This window comes from Crocuta crocuta, unplaced genomic scaffold (genome assembly GCF_008692635.1).
Source record: "Crocuta crocuta isolate KB4526 unplaced genomic scaffold, BGI_CrCroc_1.0 scaffold248, whole genome shotgun sequence".
Taxonomy (NCBI): Eukaryota; Metazoa; Chordata; class Mammalia; order Carnivora; family Hyaenidae; genus Crocuta; species Crocuta crocuta.
In genome coordinates this window covers 1,159,522-1,180,447 of record NW_027532409.1, presented here as the reverse complement: position 1 = coordinate 1,180,447, position 20,926 = coordinate 1,159,522, and the positions used below count along the sequence as shown (strand labels likewise).

General features: G+C 40.4%; 1 protein-coding gene across 1 annotated transcript in view; it reads right to left on the bottom strand.

Annotated features, from left to right (window-relative positions):
* PTPRT (protein tyrosine phosphatase receptor type T) overlaps nt 1–20,926 on the bottom strand; it is a 703,891-nt gene that overhangs the window by 190,910 nt on the left and 492,055 nt on the right. The window contains exon 12 of the mRNA XM_077778839.1: nt 9,391–9,427. Within this exon, the coding sequence (XP_077634965.1) occupies nt 9,391–9,427 (37 nt within the window). The remainder of the gene's footprint in view (nt 1–9,390; nt 9,428–20,926) is intronic.

Genomic DNA, 20,926 nt, shown 5'->3' with positions numbered 1-20,926 from the left:
ATTCTCATTTCTAGTTCACATGGATGAACTGAGAGGACAAGTGTTGGTCTTGATTTTGTTTTCCTGGACTCTACTGCACCAGCTTTGTCTTTCTGAGTGGTATGTGGAAAAGGTGTGTATGTGTGTGTCGGGAAAGAAGTTTGAACAGTTTAGAGAGAAGGGATAGTAGAAGGACAGAAGACTAGAGAGATGTACCAGCAGTTGTAGAAAGAAAAATATTAATGGGTTGGGATATGTGAATGTCATCTTTGGGCTATTTTAATCCACTTATGATATAATCTTCTTCTTCTATCTTGTCACAAAGTCTTCAGGAAAGCCAAATTATTCCTTTGGTATTTTAGGGCCTGTAAGACACTTGGTAAGAACAAAAGGGGCCAAGGGTCAAGGAGATCTTGTTATGCTCAAGCAATTCTGAGAACCCTCACTGTGGAAAATTCACCTTATTGGGTTTGGCTAGGGAAAAATAGCAATAACCTACTATAACCCCCAGCATACATCCTGGCCTTTCCTCTTTGAAATTCTGACAGGATTTCTAAGGACAGAACAAGAGTCAAGAGTTTTCCAATAGACTGACTCACTACAGTTTGCCTCACATGAGTAATCCTTCACTGGGGTCTCTACTCTAGCTACCACAACTAGATTTGGGCATCCTGGGGTCCTGAGTCCCTCCTGAAATTGTTAGGTAGATCAGGAGGAAAGGAAAAGTGCTACATTCAAACGGTAGCAGGTGCATGAGCAAAATGCTACACTTAGTCAATAAAAATATATGACTGCTATGTAGAATCTCACTTAAACATAATAACCTATTGATGAAGAGGTTAGGTACCAAGAGCTGAGACCAGCATCATTCCTGTGCCTGTTTCTGCACTTTGGATCGAGCCTAGTTCATTTGATAAATGTGTGATCTGTGGAATTGTATGAGAAATTACTAGAGCCTGGGCTGTGGCTTTTCTTTCTTAGAGAAGAACAGAGAGAGTCCTGAGTCTCTACATCTCCTATCAGAGAAGGTTCAGAAGAATGGGAAGGAAGCTCAAGATGTTTATAATCTGTTATATTCTTGACCTTTTATGTACATTATCTCAAATAATCAGGAGAAAGAACTAATGATTCCTGGCCTAAAAGTGAAGTGATAGACTCATAGAGGTTGACTTACCCAAGGTCAAACAGTTAAGTTTAGGATGTGGGATTTAAATCCATGGGACACTAATTCCCCATTATTCCATGAAGCGTCTCAAAGAAGCTTCATAAAGATAGAGCCTTCCATATAGAATTGGGTCACCAGAGGAGGGGAGGACAGGCACTTGGAATTTCCTATCTTTTAGCAGACAATAACTACATCTTGCTTGGCTCCTCATACCACCTATGGCATTTTATTCTATGGATAAGGAATCTGTGGGCACATCATTCCCTTCTTGGCTCCCGTCTTAGCATCTGCAAAATGAGGGCATCTCACTGGAGAATGGGTATTTATTGTCCTGCCAGTCTCTGCAGGGGTGAGAATCCATTATGAAGAGAGAAGAGAAAATGCTGGATGAAATGTCCTACCTCAGGCTTAGCCATTATAAAAAGAAGCCACATTTACAAAAGACCATTGCCCACGCCTCTTGCCTGTTGCTGTTGGGACAATGGTTTTAGTCCATCACTACCACAGGGCGCTGTGGAACTACCAGTAACACTGGCCTCTTATCTCATGCTTCATTATTCTGGAGTTCAGCTTTCAGCACCTACTCTGAGGGGGCTGCTTTAATGGGATCGTTAGAGAGTGTTTACTAGATTAAAACTGTGGCTGTCTTCTACAAAGCAACTCTGCAAATGGCTTTATGGGTTTCCGGATTTATTTTGTCTCAATGACTAGGCTCAGTTTGCAAATCAAATCAAAGCTGATTTTTCTAACTGCCACTCGGGCGCACCCAGCGGGAGTCTGCAGAGCCAGCTGTGTTCCCTCTGTGGCTGGTGCCAGAGATGAGAGTGCTGTTGTCTGCTGGTGGCCAGAGAGGTTCCAATAGGGAGAGGGCAGACAGGCAAGTACCTGCTTGACCTTAAGTGGGGCAGGGGGACAAAGTCAAAGAAAGCAAATTTTATCTTCTGGAAAGAGGAAAGGCAGACAGGATCTATGCGGCCTCAAAAACACATTGGCAGAATTAACAGGGAGCCAATATGGGCTCATGGTATTGAGGCTCCCTCCAAATGAAGTGTCCTCCCATGGTGGGAGGAACTCTTTGGGCCAGTACTGAGGTCCCTATGACAGCAAATACCCAAGCAGAGCCTAGCTGGCCTTCCTGTGAGTGGATACTGTAGAATACAGAGTTGATCTCTATCTTGTTCCTTTTTACTCCTACCTTGCAAGAGAACAGTTCTAACAAGTAGGTTGTATTAAAAAAAAAAAAAAAAGTTGGGGCACCTGGGTGGCTTAGTCAGTTAAGCGTCCGACTTTCACTTAGGTCATGATCTCGCGGTTCGTGGGTTCGAGCCCCGCGTCGGGCTCTGTGCTGACTGCCAGCTCAGAGCCTGGGGCCTGTTTCAGAGTCTGTCACTCCCTCTCTCTCTGACCCTCCCCTGCTCACGCTGTCTCTCTCTCTCCTAGAAATAAATAAAACATTTAAAAAAAATAAATAAAATAAAAAAAAAAGAGGCCATGAAAGAATAACCCATTAGCTTGCCATCCATCCATCTATCCATCGATCCATCAGTTAATCAACTGATCCATCCACTCATTGATCCATTTGTTAATTCAATATATTTTATTGAGCACCAAAGTATGCTAGAATCTGGGGACACAACAGTGCTCAAAATAGGCAAAATCCTTTTATTTCACTTAGAATGTGTCTGGGATATACACTATACATGCAAGCAAACAAAAAAATGTACATATTTGCAAGTCAAAATGAATGCTATGAAAAACAGCACAGGGTATGATTTCAGGTGGAAAATGTTGGGGATATACTATTTCTGAGGAAGTGTGTCTATGTTGCAGTTTGAAGGATATTTACCTGTTTAGCAGGCACATATGGTGGCCAGATAATTTTGGGCAGAGGGGGCAGGATGAGCAAAGGCCTTGAAGTTAGAAGGAGCTCAGTAAGTTGGAAGAATATGATAAGTAAGAGGATAGAAGCTTGGGAGAGGCTGAAAGGTAGTAAGGGGTCAGATCACGCCGGGAAATCTGGGGGAGGCAGGGTGCACGGGCAAGAGAAAGTAGCAAAGTGAATGGAGGAAGGCAGGGGAGAATAAGACAGACAGGACAGGGATCTGGGTGGAACTGGACATCAGTTTCTGGAGGAGAAACTGACTGGTATGGTTCTAGATCAGAAACCACTTTTCCTTTGGCCTGCTCTGAGTCAGAAAGGCATAAACAGCCTGGAGCACCTTCCACCACAGAGGATAATCATCTTCCACAGGAAAGGCTGTTCCCTGCCCCCTTCCCCCCAGCCTAAGCTTCAGCACCTTGGAAGTCTAAGTCTCCCACCGCATCTCTACATGCTCTATCTTCTTTGAGCATGTTCATCTTCCATCTTCAACCTGGTTCTGAAACTGAGCCCATCCCCCATCTTCCAAATATGAGGTAAACATTACTTGATGGGTCTACATGTACCTCCTGCTTACTTGCTCTATCTCACAATTCCTGTTTTAACTACACAAATGAAACCTCACTGTTATCTCTGTACTGCCCTCCCGTTGGGAGAATGAATAATAATAATTCTGTTTCTAAACCAAAAATTTAATGCTTATTTGCCCATTAGCTGAAGTTTTCCCTCTATAGCTCTAAACAAATTCCCAGGGTAGAGTGTGCCAAGCAGAGGGCTTTTAGGATTTTCTTTTAGCTCCTGAATTTGAAGCAATTCCATAAGCTTTTTCCTATCCCTCAACCCGATGATGAAACACATCCTCTGTATAATAAGAGCAATGTGGTGGAGGCCACTGGTGCCACTCCCAGATCCCCNTCCCCCCCCCCCCCCCCCTCTGCTGTGGGTGTTGGGACTAAGGGCTCACATCTGTGACTTTCTCCAGAGACTTGTGCCAAAGCTCAGTGATGCCATTTCCCCTGGAGCCACCTGAGAGATGGAGGAGAGGGAGAAGGGTGAGGAAAGGGGGATGTACCAAGGACTCATTGTTACAGGGGGAGAGGCAGAAATCCTGATCTTCTTGCCTCAAAGCAGAACAACTTTGGAGAAATTTATACTACACGTGCATCTAGCCTAGGCTTGCATTTATTTAACAGATTCTTGCTTAATATTTTCTCTTTACCTAGCCACTTCCCTCTTTCATTTACAGATTTCTTCCAAGGGCCCTCCCTCAATACATTACATGCACCCAAATCCCTGCTTCAGGTTCTGCTTCTCGGGAAACTGTTTTAAGACAGCTCCCATTTCCCTTTATCTACTCATTGATAAATTCCACTTCCCTACTATGGCTGAACTCATATTCTAATCCTTTAAATTTCTAGCCAAAGTTAATAACAAGCAACCCCTGGCTGAGCAACAAGATAAAAAAGAATGTGAATATGAGGCAATAATACCCTTCCATCAATGAAAAAGACTGTTTTCAACGCTTTTGAGGTGAGCCTGTCCTGATGTTAGAATCACCCCTTCTACTAGCAAATATCAAACTCCACCTCACAGTCCCTTAGCTGTGCCTTCAGTTTGTGGTTTTCTGGTGATATGCAAATCCCTACCCACTAAATCCTCTACATATAGGGATCTTGGCTCTTTACATGGGCTTTGGGCTAGGGGTGTGGCTCCTCTCACAGTCTGAGGTTCTGGATACTGTGTAATTCCCAGTGTTAGTTGAGAAGGGGTAGAGGTAGAGGTAATGGAAGGGTTGTCTCCCATACTGCACCAGTCCCAGAGAAGCAGAGCCCTGGATGATGGCCCAGGAACATACATGCCATTACTGCCTGGGGCTTTGGCACCAATGATACTTTAGTCCCCATTCAGTACATTTCACTTCTACTTGGAAGCATTGATCGTAATCATAATCCACTATTATCTGTTAAAATCACTCATGCAAGGTCTGTTTCTACACTAGAGGATAGGAACCATGCCTGCTGGCTCACCACAAAACCCTTCCTAGTTCCTTTCAAGGTACTGAGCAGACTACAATATTTTTTTCCAAAACACCTTGCAGTAAATACAACACTTATACGTTTACTATATCATCTGGTCCTCTAACAAACTGGGTGGTTGAGGCCTTGGTGTACTGGAGCTGGCTTGTATTAGCTTGCTGAGCCAGGTTTTAAACACTCTGGACTTTTTTGCAAGCCAGTTGTTAAACCATTGGTAACTTGATATTGGACATGGTGGGGATATTTATACTTTGGAGATCAACAAAGACTGCAAGTAAGGGCTTTTCGTTTACTACAAAGAACAGGTTTATCATGAAACCACTGACAGTAGAAATGTTAAAAAACATGTTCTGTGAATGGGTAGATGGGATAACTTGAAATATAGTGCTTTGGAGTTTCAGGAAGATCAACTGAGACTCTTAAGGTCTCTGACTCTTGTTGCAGTGAGATGCTGGCTTCAAATGCATTTACTCATTTCAGTGGGCATTTTTGGAGTGCCAGGAACTTCTGTCATGGCAAAATGTAATGGGGAAGTTAGTAGTTAAGACCAAGGAGCTCCTCATCAGAGATCTTCCTAGTCCAGGGCTGGTGGCTGTGCCAGAGAGCAGGCCCTGCTCAGGGCCCAGAAACATGACTAGATCAGGACCTGATGATAAACCATCATGTAGGGTCTGAGAAGAGTCCTGCTGCCACAGACCCAGCCATCGTGTATGTGCAGACGGCCCACTGTATTTACCCTCTGCCAAGGGCTCCCTCCACAGAACCTGCAATTCCTCTGCCCAAAGCAGCCTCACTCAGCTTCCCAAGGGAACAGAAGCCAAATCTAGACCTCAGCCCACTGCCAGGGCCCCCCTCTGACAGGGCTGGTTCCTGCTCCTTGCACACACTTAAAAGCCATTGGAATTATACTGTGAGTAATGAACAATTAAAGGCTCCAATGGAAACCACAAAGACACCGCCCCTAAATGCACAGGTCCTGTTATGCGTTGAACTATGCATCCATCCCCCAATTCATATGTTGAAATCCCAACCCCACCGGGCCTCAGAATGTGTCCTTATTTGGTAATAGGGTCCTTGTAGATGTAATTAGTTAATTTAGGATGAGGTCAACCTGGAGTAGGGTGGGCTCCTAACCTAACAGTACCCAGTGTCTCTATAAAATAGGGGAAACTTGGACATGAGATGCCCACAGGGAGAATATTATGTCAAGATGCAAAACAAGGAACAACGAAGATTGCTAGCAGCTAGGGGAAAGGCATGGATCAGATCCTCCCCTCACAGTCCTCAAAGGAGCCAACCCTGCTGACACCTTGACCTCAGACTTCCAGCCTCCAGAATGTGAGGCAAGAAATTTTGTTGTTAAGCCACTCAGCTGCTGGCACTTTGGTACAGCAGCCACAGAAAACTATTTTAGGTCCCTTGCTTTGCAACCCTCCAAACTGGGCAGTGCTGCATTAGAGTTCAGGTGACTAACAGGAATGCTGCAGATAGACAAGGGTTAGAGCCCTATGCTGGAGCCAGGCGTGCAATCTAACAGAAGAGGCACTGGGCTTGGGGTCAGGTCAGAAAGACCTTGCCTGAGTGCTAGGGACTGTTACATTCTCCCTGGAAGCCCTTCTGTTCTGTGGGACTCAAGAGGTGACCACAGACACCATCAGGAGTCCCCAGAGACAGGGACAAAAACATCAGTGGAGCAGTGGCCTTGAGTTTGCACATGTGATCTGGCAGTCCCCAAAAAAAGGTGCCATGATGACAAAAAGGTGTCAAGTGCTTGCAGTGAGCCGAGTGGCCAGTGCAATATGTCACTGGCACTTTAGAAACTGCCAATGCCTGTGGAATTCCCATTATCTTATTTTTCTCTATTAAAAGGAATAGTGTTTTTAGCAAACCCACAAAATGGGAAATTTGATTCAGGAAAGAGATGGGCCGAATATTGATTCCTGGCCTTAGATCCTTGCTACAGAGTCCTCATGAAGAGTGCATGGAATTAGAGAGGGTCTCCCTTTAATCAACCCCAGATGCTCCAAGGCTAATGTGAGGCACAGAGTAGACACCAACCAAACACAGGTCTCCTTTCCTTTGTCCTTTCTCGGCTTTTTCTCACCAAGCATCCTCTTCTCTGAGGTGGTGCTGAGAGGGGTGACTCTCTGGGGCTCCGGGAGACTGGCATCTTCCACTGCCCAGTTCTCTGTCTTATTCCAGGTGCTCCGAGAGCCATGCCTCTCTGGGCTGAAGTGCCAGCCCTCAGAGACCTGGAAAGTGAGGGTGTCTGGGAATCTACCTCTGACTCCTGACTCCTTCCTGCCCTACTAGGGCTCGGTCATCTGGGAATCCACATTCATTCACTGTTCCCATCCCTCCGCATACCCACATGTTGCATGTGCACACCCCCACTAAAGAAGACTGTATCCTACAAATCAAACGGGCGGAGAAATCCTTATGCTTAGAAGAGGTACAAGTCTTCCTCTCTAGCTCTTTCAAGGCCACTGCAGTTCTACTGCAGGTCAGCGATACAGCTCTAGAGAAGTGCGGTGTGCGGGGTCTCTAGGACTATGAGGACAGTGGATCCTGAACTTGCCCCAGAAGTAGTTTTAATTATTCTCTTGCAAAGTCCCCATATGTATCTCTTGCCCATCCAACCCAATTCTCAGTTTAGAAAATAGGATCCAACAAAGTACCCTTTAGGGGGGCTTATGTCCCAGAGGGTATCCTTAGAATACCAACGCCCTCCCCCCAATGGAGGGCACGTCAACCCCTCCTTTGTCTAGAAGTCAAGAGCTAGAGGGGAGCCATGGTGGGTGAAGGAGGTCTCCCTGTATGTTTTCTTCCTTCCCCGCTGCCCCTTTAAATGGGATGCAGCAAACACTTGGCTGTCCTGCTTGAGTCTGGAGCTCTAACGCTACCCAATTGATGATGCTCTTCCACCTGGATTATCTGTTTTCCTCAGCAGGAAAGCCTGCTAAGGCCTGTGATTTGTGTCACTTTTGTTTGCAGGCCATCAATTCTCCTTGCCTCACAAAGAGTAGTTTATCTCTGTCTGTCCAGTAGCCTGAGTTCCTGAGAGAGAACAAGTTAGGGACACGCCGGCCTCTCATGACTTATGTGAACTCAGAGGGGGTTCTTATCACAGTGAGTCCTTGGTGCTTCTGTCTTCTCCTTCCTCTTGTATCATCTTCCCCTTTCAGTGTACATACTGAGATGCTTTTCTTCAAAGTTATGGAAGACAAGAGTGATACGTCTTGGGGTAGATTTTGTGAAATAACCATAGATATTTTCCTCCTTTACTTCTATCTCCCCCACTCCCTCATCTCTATCTCTTCCCACACATATGTATGCATTTTCCTCTGTATGATTGTGCATACATGTATATATTCACATAGTTATGTATGCACTTGGGTCACGGTCTTTGTCTACGGTTTATATCTATGATTATATGTCTATTTATAATTGTCATCTCAGGGGAAGCATCCTATGTAACTATATATACTGTCAATAAATGCAGGGAACAACAGAACTGTCCAATTTTCATGTGTTTATATGGAGAAAATAGCTGTTAAAAATATCCATTCTATAACAAAAAGATAAACCTGATTTCTAACCACTCAACCTTGTAATAGGTTAAATGATAACAAACCATTCATTGATTTTTTTTTAAAGAGTAATAAACAGAAACATGTACCAATTGAAATGGCCAGGCAATTCAATTATAATTAGGAAAACAAAAAAGTGATGAGCCTGAACAATGCTGCCTTAGTTTTGGGGATAAGTATTGAAAATGCCAACTACATAACAATGCAGTGTTTGTTTTCTCATTATTAAAGGCACCGACACTATCACCTCGTTTGTGAAAGCCAAACCCAATTGAAAAAAGCACAGAACTCAGAAAATAGGTCTAAGATACATGCTCAATAAATACCCACATAAGCACAAACCCAAATATAATGAAAATATATAGTAGAAGACTATGTGAGTGAATTTAAATTCATCACTCTAGTGATTAATGTACCAGTCCATTTGTCTGTCCATGGGTCTGTCAGTCCGTTTATCTGTCCATGCATGCATCCATCCATCTATCCACTGATTCAACAAGTATGTTTTGAGCTCTTACTATGTTTTACGCACTGTTATTAATATATGATATATGTATTTATTAATATATACTATAGATATATATTAATACCTAGATGCAAATGACTCCAGTAAAAATAACAATTTTTCACTGAAAAGAAACAATTCTTTCCTTTATTTTTAGTAATTGTTGCTTAAACTTTGTGTGGCTAGAAGGAGAAATACTTAAATGGCTGAAGACAGACAAGGACATGCCAACATACCTTTCGTAGCCAGGCGAACGCAGTTGATTTTGGTCTCCTGTGAACAACAAAAGTGAGGTTCCAATTAATTAGTTGTGGGCTTAGTTTGTTATACAAAGAAAAAATACGCTATGTATATGCATATATATGCATGCATATGTATTTGTAATTAGAATTTATAAAGTTTCTTTTCCATTTCTTGCCCCATTGGAATCACTTTTTTTTTTCTAAGATTTTAAGTAATCTTTACTCCCAGTGCAGGGCTTGAACCTATAACCCGCAGATCAATAATCACATGCTCTACCAACTGAGGCAGCCAGGCACCCCTGTATTCACCTTTTAATTCCATTTCTTCATTTCTTTTCAGGATACGTACATACTTTGTACCTTTCACCTCCTGGTTCCCATTACCTCATAAGCTTCTTCCCAGACAGAACCGCTTATAAACATCAAATCTTACAACTGCCCAGCACAGGACGACGACTTTAACAATGATACTAGATGGGTATACTGTGGCATGTGTTAGTAGATGGCACCGACAGTATCTTTGGGAAACTATGCTGATAAGTAAATAATGCATCTATCTGCACAGACTGAAACAGATACTTGACAAGGTCCCAGTCAATATGAACGTGTAAAATTAAACTGCAAGGTTCCTACTATCTAATCAGAAGTCGATCTTCCTGGCAACCAGCATCCTCCTTGAGTGGGGTCCAAGAGTCACCTTCATTAACATACCAAAAGACACCTTTATCACCATTGACACTTAGGAAATTCTTAAGGATTAGAAAGCTGAAGCCATGGATAAACACCAAATACATATGAGAAATATATTTTGGTCATCTGAAAGACTAAAAATATATTTCTTATATGAGATCACAATATTGCATCAGGGTTATGAAGAAATACAAAACCCATGCATTGCAGAGGCGAGAAAGAGTAAAGGTGTTATTTCCCACTCAAACCAACATGTCCAATGTAGGTGCGTGAATGGGTCTGAGGTGGGGTAGTAGTGGTGGTTGGGGGATACTATAACCACTGTAGTCACTCAGAGTCCAAGGCCGGTACCTCCATTTTAACACAAGCTTCACTATTCACTGAGGCAGGAGAAGAGAATGCTGGAGCTGGGCAGTGGCAATTAAATGCTTTGTATCAGAAACTATACTTACTTGACTCGAGTTTCATTGATTAGAAGCAGTCCTATGGCAATGCCTAACTTAAGTGAGGGAAGAAACGGTTAATGTCTACAGCAGAGTCTATCTTCTGTAAGTATACCTCTGAATGCTAGAAACTGTCACTTTGATTAAACAAACTCAAGTACGACACTCCCCCAGTTGGTCTTGATTCTGTTCCTTAGACCATAGAAAGTCTGCCCTTGCTTGTGTAGGAGAGATGTTTGGATACTGAAAGATGGTTCTCACGTCCTTTAACATTCTTCTTCTTCAACAATTCCAACGATAAGAGTTCAAGTCCTTTGAACCAATATTGATACTTATCCTAGGACATCCTCCAGTTTGTCCCTCTTAATGATAAAGGACTAGAATATGAAGCAGCAGTCTACATGTGGTCTTGTCAATATATGATTACCTTATCACCATTTTCTATTTTTCTTAGTGATACTGGGTTTCTGTTCACATAGTCAACATCCCAGTTTTTCATTCATCGTGATGAATGTGCCATTAACCTTCCCTCTAGCAAAAAAAAAAAAAAAAAAAAAAAAAAAATCTGCCTGCTTCTACATACACAAATGTGGTTGAATGCGGACTTCAAGTACAAAGTCATATACTGACTTCTGCTATTGACTTCCATCTTCTTTGTTCTGATTGCTATTGCTTGTCCTTATATGCTTCACCACATGCAAATTTTTGAAAATATTATTTCTATATTTTTATACAGATCATAAATATAAGTGATAACCTGGAAAATGGCACTGATAGAGCTCTGTGACATGTACCAGAATCCATCTTCCGGGTTGGCATTTATTGCTCAGCAGAATTTGTGGTGGTTATCTAACTAGTCATCTTCCTCAACTGTTTATGCACTTGGATCCTACTGCTGTGTTTTTCCACAAAAATAGCTTGAGAATAGGGTCAAACTTACTTCAGATACTCATGCTCTGTCTACTGCATTCCCGGAATCTATCATCCTAAGAACTCTCTCAAAGAAAGAAGGTTGGGTTGACATGACTTGTTCTTTGGAACAAGTGTTTCCTTTACTTTCCTTTAATGCTTAAAAGTGCTCTTTTTAAAAATAAACAATTGCTTTGTTAAAAAACTTGAAAATGCAGAAATGACTCAAATATATGAAGTATTCATCTGAGGTGTTCATGTGATATTTAAAGAATGCTGTATTTCAAGAAAAAAATTTTTTTTTTTTACAAAAGGACATCCAGAAGACAGAAAGGAAAAATTATGAATAAACAATATGAAAATAAAGTAGAACTCTCTAAATGTGATGCCAAAGAAGTGTCAGTAACAAATGAGCTAAGACTTGAAAATGATAATAAAAGTGAGCCAACTAACTTTTTGTTTTCATGTTTAGAGAAAGAGCAGATGTTCAACTCTTGTTGGCTTCCATTTCTTCTCTCTGGTTTAAAGGGTCAGTGAAGTGAAGCCTGAGATGGTTACAGAAAGCTCGAGTTCCTGAGGACTGAAAGCAGTCTGCACATGGGTGTACACCACCATGATGACCATCACCCAGAAACTGTGCAGGGTGGGTGCCATACCAAGAGATGAGGAATGATCAGAAGGATCTCTTTATATTAATATAATGAAAAAAGATTTTACAAGTGCTATATTAGGAAACTTGCCAATTGTGCAAGATTATTGCATACAGCAATGGGCAAGAGTCTGATGAGGTTTCATGGCTGGGGGTAATCCGTAAATAGGGATCTAGACTTCAAAGAGAGTCAATATAATCTTTTCACATGTAAGAATATATTCTCAGGGAATAACCTGAAATATAAAAGGTTTATATTCTAACATGTTGGTTCCAGTGTTCTTAATAAAAGTGAAAGTGAAGTGCCACATACCAGTCTAACCCTACAGGCATGGTAAAGAAGGTTGTGGTCTATCCACACAGTGGAATATTATGAAGCTAACCAAAAATGATTGTGAGTGCCATGTAATAAGGAATAGTACATGTAAGAAAATATTAAATGAATAAAGCAAAGTATGATCTTTACTACAACTAACATGCAAAGATAAGCATTTAAAAATAATGTGTGAAGGAAATATACTAAATCTTTAGAAGCATTACTTCATTCATTTGAAGTACAACATACATACAGACAAGTACACTAACCTAAACTACAATTTTCTAAGTTTTCTTTCTTTAAGTTTTTATTTGAGGTGGGGGGGGAGAGAGCGAGAGAGCATGCACGGAGGAGAGAGAGAGGCAGAGGGAGACAGAGAATCATTTTTTTTTAAGTTTTCTTTATTTTGAGAGAGAGAGAGAGAGAGAGAGAGAGAGTGTGTGTGTGTGTGTGTGTGTGTGTGTGTGTGTGTGACCACATACCTTTGCCTGTTAGCAGGGGAGGGGCAGAGAGAGGGAGAGAGAATCCCAAGCAGGCTCCTTGCTGTCAGGGTGGAGCCCAGCAAGGCTGAAACTCATAAAGTATGAGATCATGACCTGAGCCAAAACCAAGAATCAGATGCTTAATTGACTGAGCCACCCAGGCATCCCAAGTATGCCAAGTTTTTTGCAAAGTGAACACGTACCTATGGCCAGCACCCCAGATGAAAACACCAAATATTACCAGCACATCATGTTCCCTCTGCGTCACTTCATCCCTGAAGTACTGAACCCTAACCTGTCTTTGGTGGGAATGTTCTCTTTAAAATGTGTCATATTAAAAGAAATCTGGGTAGCTTCAATATTTTACTGCTTTCTTTCCTTCATTGGGTCATTTGTGACAACTTTCTGAGAATTGTCTTCCCTTCCACAGTTGTATGTGTGAAAGTGAGCCATTTCCGACACCACCTCCTCCACCCCGCATCTATTAAAAGCTGTTTTCTATAATCTGGAGTGCATGTCTCATTATATTTGACTCTCGCTGGCTCTCACAAACATGATGTTGACATGGCTGCTTTCTCCCAAGTTCCTGACACCTTTAATTCCGTAACCAATTTGTCTTTGTTGGTTAGAATTAGATACAGAATAACAAAGTCCTAAGTCACTCTCTTGCCCTTCTGCATGATTTAACTGTTAGCAAGCAAGTCAGGAACATGCTAGACATTCTGTATCCCAACATATGGAAAGTCTGGTCAGTGTGCACATACCCAAAGTCCCCAGTCCATTCAATAAACAGGAAATGAGTACTTTCTTTGTGCCAAGATTATATAAAGCTTTGGGAAAAGGAAAAACATTTGGTATATTTTCTGTTCTATCTCCATTAATTATATCCTACTTCTAGATGTGTCATATTCTGGGACAGTACAATATAATTTCCTTTCCCTATCATTTTAACTTCACTCACATCCTACTCCCCAATCCAGACTTGCAAATTTGGACACAGGTATATATCATCTTGGAGAAGAATTTAATATCTTAACTGTTGTGATTCTGTTGAGACCTGCTTCTACTTAAGCTCTGCTAGTGCTGAGCAATATAAAGCAAGTCACTGCTGCTCTCTATGGCTCAATTTCCCCATCAATCAAATAACAGAGAAAGGGTTGGAAAAAGCCATTTGAGTAGAGTGGGAAGCTTGCTTCAAGTTCTCAAAATGCTGAGTCTGGTTTCAGCTACTGGCTGTACTCCTGTTCTTTCAGTACTCTGTTTTTTTGACACTACTCCGTATCATCATACCGCAACCCACAACACACAGCTTACTAAAAAAACCCCAAAACGTTATCACCTACCTTATTTCTTGGAATGCCTCATGGTCTACACCTACTTACCTACACATAGCCTCCATTTCAAGATTAGATCAAGTTTGACTCACCTATATATCCATCCTTCAGCCGTCTGCTGAAATTATAGGATGTCTCTCTAATTCAGAGACTTATAGCATAGTGTCCAAGGCATCAAATATTTCAGTAGATGCTGCTTATTATCCTGTTAGACTTAGGTTAAGTTGTGCCACTACCCAAGAAGCCCTAGGTACGTGGGTAGTACATACAATTCTTACTCTATTCCCATTAGACTACCCTATGGACAGGATGGGGATTTGGTTTTGACCCCAGTTTTCACACAATTTCCCCACTTACCCTAACTGATGCCTCTGTCTTCTCTAAGACTGAGATACCCTAGTAAATACAATGGGAATTAGCCCTGACACCATAGTCTAGTTTTCCCAGCTGCTTTGGCTCCCGCCTTAATATTCCTCTAAGACTTGGCTAGGGCCCCAACAGCCCATTTACCCCTTTATTTATTCATTTGGTCAGCCAATCAACATTTATTGATGTGATCACTATTGATTATATTGATGATTACTGAATGATCATTATGTGCGAGGCATTGTGCTGGGTATTAGTGCTACAGGATGAGCGAAACAGACATGATCCATGTCCTCATGGAACATATACACATTATTTTCCAATATTTGTGACTAACATTAGATACCTATTTTCATAAATAAGTATCTGATTACAAGTTGCAATAAACACTGCAAGGAAGAAGTATTAGGTGCTAAGTATGTGTAAGAAGAAGACATGAAGTGTGGATGGGAAGGAAAATGATACACTGCCTTGAGAAAAGACCATTTAACTTGTGACTCAGGGGATAAGTAGGAGTTAGATATATGAAGTATCAAAAAAAATGCGTCTTGGATCCAGGAACAGATGTACAAAGACTTGGACATGAGAAAATGCAAGGTGTAGTTGAAGATATAAACAAGTCTGGAATGGTTACATTATAAAGAAGGACTTGGAGAATGATATGAGGTGAAGCCAGAGAAAGATGCCTGGTAGAGCCTTTCAGACTGTATAGAGTTTTGGTCTATATTTTAAAAACAACTGGAAGCTATCAAAGATTTATTTGCAGAAACAATGAAGTTTTCAGATTTACATTTTTTAAAATGCAGAGAATGTTATGGGTGCTTGGGTGGCTCAATTAGTTAAGCTTCTTAATCTTGATTTAAGCTCAGGTCATGATCTCACAGTTCCTGAGATCAAGCCCCACATCAGGCTCAGCGCTGAAAGCAAGGAGCCTGCTTGGGATTCTCTTTCTCCCTGTCTCTCTGCCCACCTCCAGGCTTTCTCTCTCTCCCTCTCTCAAAACAAACAAACATTAAAAAATAAAATAATATAATAAAATGTAGAGACTATTATATACAGAATAGACTTATGGTGTAAGAGAAACTAGTCAGTAGGAAGAGTGTGCTGTAGTCTAGCCAAGAGATGGTGGTGGCCAAGAAAGTGACTAAAAAGATCCTGTTTCAACTTCACCCATCCTTGGAAGGCATATTTTGGCTCTCCCTGACCCTAGAGGCCTTCTACCACCTCACTCCCACCCCAGGCTTATGAATCAGTATTGGCTTCTGGTACTGACACCTAGTGGGTCTTCAGTCTAGCCTCTCGGAACCCCAACTCTCTTTGACTCTCTTCCAAAAATCCACAAAGTATATAACATTAGCATAATTAAAATACAGAGAATACTCAAAACTTCATAATCACTGTTAGGGAAAAAACAAAAAACAAAAAAACACCACAACTGAATGAAAGTATCCAAAGGCTTTCAGCACAAGCTTTTGTCAACATCAAGGGCCATATGAAAAAGCAACATGAAAGAGAAGAGAGGTGACTCAGTAGAGGGTGTAAGATTGACCTAAAATGATCTCTAGGTGTGCCTGAGTTTCAGTAAGCCAGTTGAGCATCTGACTCTTGACTTTGGCTCAGGTCATGATCTCAAGGTCATTGGATCAAGTACCATGTTGGACTCTATGCTGGGCATGGAGCCTGCTTAGGATTCTCTCTCCTTCTTCCTCTGTCCACCACCCCTGTGTGCAACTCTCTCTCAAGAAAAAATAAATAAATTAAAATAATAAAATGATCTCTAGCAAGACCAAGTTTATATGTATAAAATATCTGAAAATGCATGAAAATGCTGGTAGATTAAGACATTTAATAGGTGGAAAGGACTTGAAGGCACATAGAATTTAAGGTGGGAACCTTAAATAGGTATCACCTATGGGGGAAAATAAGGTACAAAGAAGGGAAATGTGCCCTTGGGAGGGTGACTTAGGAAAAGAGGCAAGAGGAATTTGGACAGCAACATGAGTCTAAGAACACACAACCATTCATCCTCCCTCATACACAAGACTTAGTCAGCCATTAAGAAACCATATTTCACTACCCTATCAGAATAGTGTGTTTTTAAACGAAATCAGTATAAGCCACCTTCAATCTATAATATGAATAAAAGGAAAGTGCCAAATAAAAATACTCTATGAAGAAAACAGAAAATAAAAATCAAAACATCCCAAGTGATGAAAATCACCCCCCCATTAAGGGAAAAACACCCCCCCCCATTAAGGGAAAAACAAAACCAAACCATCACAAACCAAAAATAAAATTGCAACCACCACTCCAAATTGAATTAAATTTTCTCAANCAGAAACAATGTTTAAATAACAATGTGCCCAAAGAAAAACTGTAATAAGTGGCACTGAAGAAAGGAAAAAAAAAAAACAACGAAGAGAAAGAAAATGGAATAAAGAATAAAATAGCCAGGGTCAGTGAAAAGGTGCCTGAGAAGGAAGACAAAGAAGTTCCAACGTATACTTGAAATTCCTAAGAAGAAAGACTGAACAACTGGATAGGGAGATATTGAGAACAATAATCCAAGGAAAATTTCTGGAATTAAAAGATACCCTGAACCTGCATATTCAAAGGACCCAAAGACCCAAAAGATCTATTCCAAGATTGTAATAATATAATTCAACTTCAAAAAAAAGTTCTCAAGGACTCAAGGCAAAGAAATCAAATTCACAAGGGCAAGAGATGCCATGAGATATCTCCAAACCAACATAAAAGCCTAGGAAATATGGGGCAGCATTTTCAGGAAACTCAAAGAGTGATATTATGAACCAAGGGTTTTATAGCTAGCCAGTTATTGTTTGAATATCAAAGCTATAAGAAAGTAACTTTCAACATTCAATAACTCAATGAATACTATGCTCATGACTCTTTCCTGAGGAATATATAAGAGGATAAATTTCACTCAACTAAAAATGGATGGAGAAAATTTCAGCAAAAGGACTAATGGTAAGCATTTAATATATTTATTATAAATATAAGACTAAAACAAGGTAGGGACATAAGTGAGAGTAGAACACAGAAATGTTATATTTTCTGACAATGTAGGAGTAACGCAAGAAAAAGTGAGAAAGAGAATAAATAGGGAAACAGGAGAGTTGGATAAATTCATTGGTTGTTCACAGGCACTAGGTGAAAGTCAATGGATACCATCAAAAACTGACAAGCCAGTGATGTCTGCAAGATGGCAGAGTTATGAGTCTCCAACACTCATCCTCCCACAGAAATATAGTTTTCTCCTCCCACCCGTGGAGGAGAGTACCTTTATGGGAGCTCAGAAGTCCAGCAGAGAGATTGCAGTACTCCACTGGAGCAAAAAGTCTGAAAGCAAATGCACTGAAGAGGGTAAGAAGAGCAATTTCATTTTACTCATGTCACTGGTCTCCTAAAGTGGCACAGCCGAGTGCCAAGAGAGACCCCTTAGCCCATGATTTCTTTCCTGGGGGAATGTAGGAGCACAGTGAACCCCTGGCTTCCCCAGACAGGCAAGATGCTGCCCAAGAAGCCCATTTTTTGGTGTCCCAACGAGAGCACTGAGAGGATCAGCATGCATGCTAAATAGTCTGAGGGATGTTCAGAGCAGGGAAAAGAAAAATGTGGTATATACAGAAGTATTACCGAGCCTTAAAAAGAAAGACTTCCTGCCATTTGCAACAACCTGGGTGAATCTGGAGGACATTATGCAAAATGAAATAAGACAGACTTAGAGAGACAAATACATATGATCTCACTTACATAATGGAATCTGAAAAAATTGAAATTATAAAAGCAGAGAGGGGAACGGTGGTTTTGAGGGGCTGAAGAGCAGAGGAAATGGAAAGATATTGGTCCAAGAGTTAGGAAGGATTCATAAATTCTGCAGATCTGTAAAATATTGTATCTTTTATTTAAATGTTTGTTTATTTTTGAGAAAGAGAGAGAGAGAGTTCGGGGGGAGGGGAAGAGAGAGAGGGAGACACAGAATCTGAAGCAGGCTCCAGACAATAAGCTGTCAGCACAGAGCATGATGCGGGGCTCAAACTCACAGACCCCGCGATCATGATCTGAGCTGAAGTCAGACCTTCAACGGACTGAGCCACCCAGGAGCCCCTAAAATACTGTATCCTATACTTGAAATTTGCTAGGAGAGTAGGTCTTAAGTTTGCTCACCACATACAATGTGAGGTGATGGGTATGGTAGTCAGCTTGATTGTGGTAATCATTTCAGAACACACATCTGCATCAAAACATCACATCACAGCTTAAATATATACAATTCTTATTTGTTAAGTATACGTTAATAATTCTGGGGAAAAATCCTGACAAACCAGATGGGAAAAGAGGATTAAAGAGTTACAAAGGTAAGTACTAGAACAAAAGTACAAACCTTTCTAAATATCAAAAGATATTTTAGCACAAGTAAGGAAAACACATATTAAATTAGAATATAAAGAATGAGAACTAGAGTTGACATCAAACATGTCAGTCATGTCAACACTTGTGAATGGGTTTAACTCACACAATTAAATGAAAGGGATATCAAATTGCCTCATAAAGCAAGACCCATCTGCTGTGTATAAAGGTTATACCTAAAACAAAGTGATTCAGAAAGGCAACAATAAAGGAATGGGGAAAATTTTACATACAAAAATCCCAGCAGAAACAGCAATCCTGATATCAGACACACTAGAATACAACTGAAAAAGCATTAAATACAACAAAGGACGCTTTTTAAACCCACAATTAATGAGAAATATAACAGGTATGAGTATCTCTGCACCAAAACCACAATAATCACCTTTAAGCAGTAGAAACTACAAGAGATGCAAGAATAATAGACTATTGTCAGTATAAGTCTGGTCAAGTGGGAAAAGAGATAGGCACGGACCTAGAAAAGCTAAAATAATTAGGCAGCTCCAGTGAATGTACATCAAACCCTACAGCCTGTTAACAGACAGAAACCTTTTCCTTATACGCTTATGACACATTCACAAAAATTGAGCATACATTAGCTAATTAAGAAAGCACCACTATGTTCCATAAAGTAGAATTATTATCAATATTCTATGATTACTGTGTAATAAAATTAGAAATTATTAAGAATAAAAAACCAAACAGGTCCTTCCACCTGAAAAGTTCCAAAATAATTTATTTTGATTTACTCCTGGGCAAATGTGGAGTTGAAATATAATGAAGATTCTAGAGATCAGAATCTATGGAAAACAGAGCAGTGATAAAGTGAAAGAATGAAAAAAAATCAACTAAATTTTTAGCACAAAAATCTAGAAAAGGAACCAAAAATGGGCCAAAAAGCATACAAGAGGTAATGAGAAAGGCAAAAGCAGAAACTATGGAAGAGAAAAATAGTAAGGAATAAAAAAGATAAAAAAGAGAGAAAACACCTTTATACAAATAAGAAATGACAAGGGAGAAGTAACTTTTGAAAAAGAAGAAATTTGTAAAAATGAGACTGCTCCTTAGATGTCTGGAAATAAATTTCAAAAAGCTAAATGAAACTGATAAATGCCTAGAAAAAATGAGTCCTAATAGAAATAAGAACTTACACCACATTCCACAGAAGAAACAGAGAAAGATATCAAGGACTATGCATGCTGTGCCCAGGTGTTTTCACAGGAAAACTGCTACCCGACTGTTAAAGACAAGATAGTACTAACATATATTATTCTGCAACATGGAACACGAAGAAAGGCTTGCTCATTTCTTTATGAAACCAGCCTAACACTGACACACAAACTTAGGAAAGATAATACCAAAAAGAAAGAAAGAGAGAAAGAGAGTGAGAGAGCGAGAGAGCCAGAGAGAGAGAGAGAGAGAGAGAGAGAATGAGAGAGAGAAAGAAAGAAAGAAAGAGAAAGAAAGAAAAGGGAAATTATAGATCAATTTTATGTTTGAATGTGTAAAACTCTTAACATGTTAGTGAACAGAATTCAACACTTGCATTGAGAAATGTTAAATGCTATGATCAAGTGGAATGTATTCTAGAGGTGGAAGTTTGGCTTGATGTGAAGAAATCCATTCATATGATATCTATATATACTGTATTAAGAAATCAAAGAAGAAAATCATATCATTATCTCTAATGTAGAAAAACTATTTGATGCAATTCAATACTTATTTCTAATTTAAAAAGCCACTGAAGAAAATAGGAATTGATGAATACTTTCATAATATAATGAAAAAATATATTTTACTCCTAAAATCAGCATCCTACTTAATGGGGATTTAGTAAAGGCATTCCCACTAACATCAAGATCAAGAGTAGAATATTCTCTATCTCCACTACTCCTTCACAAAATACTGGA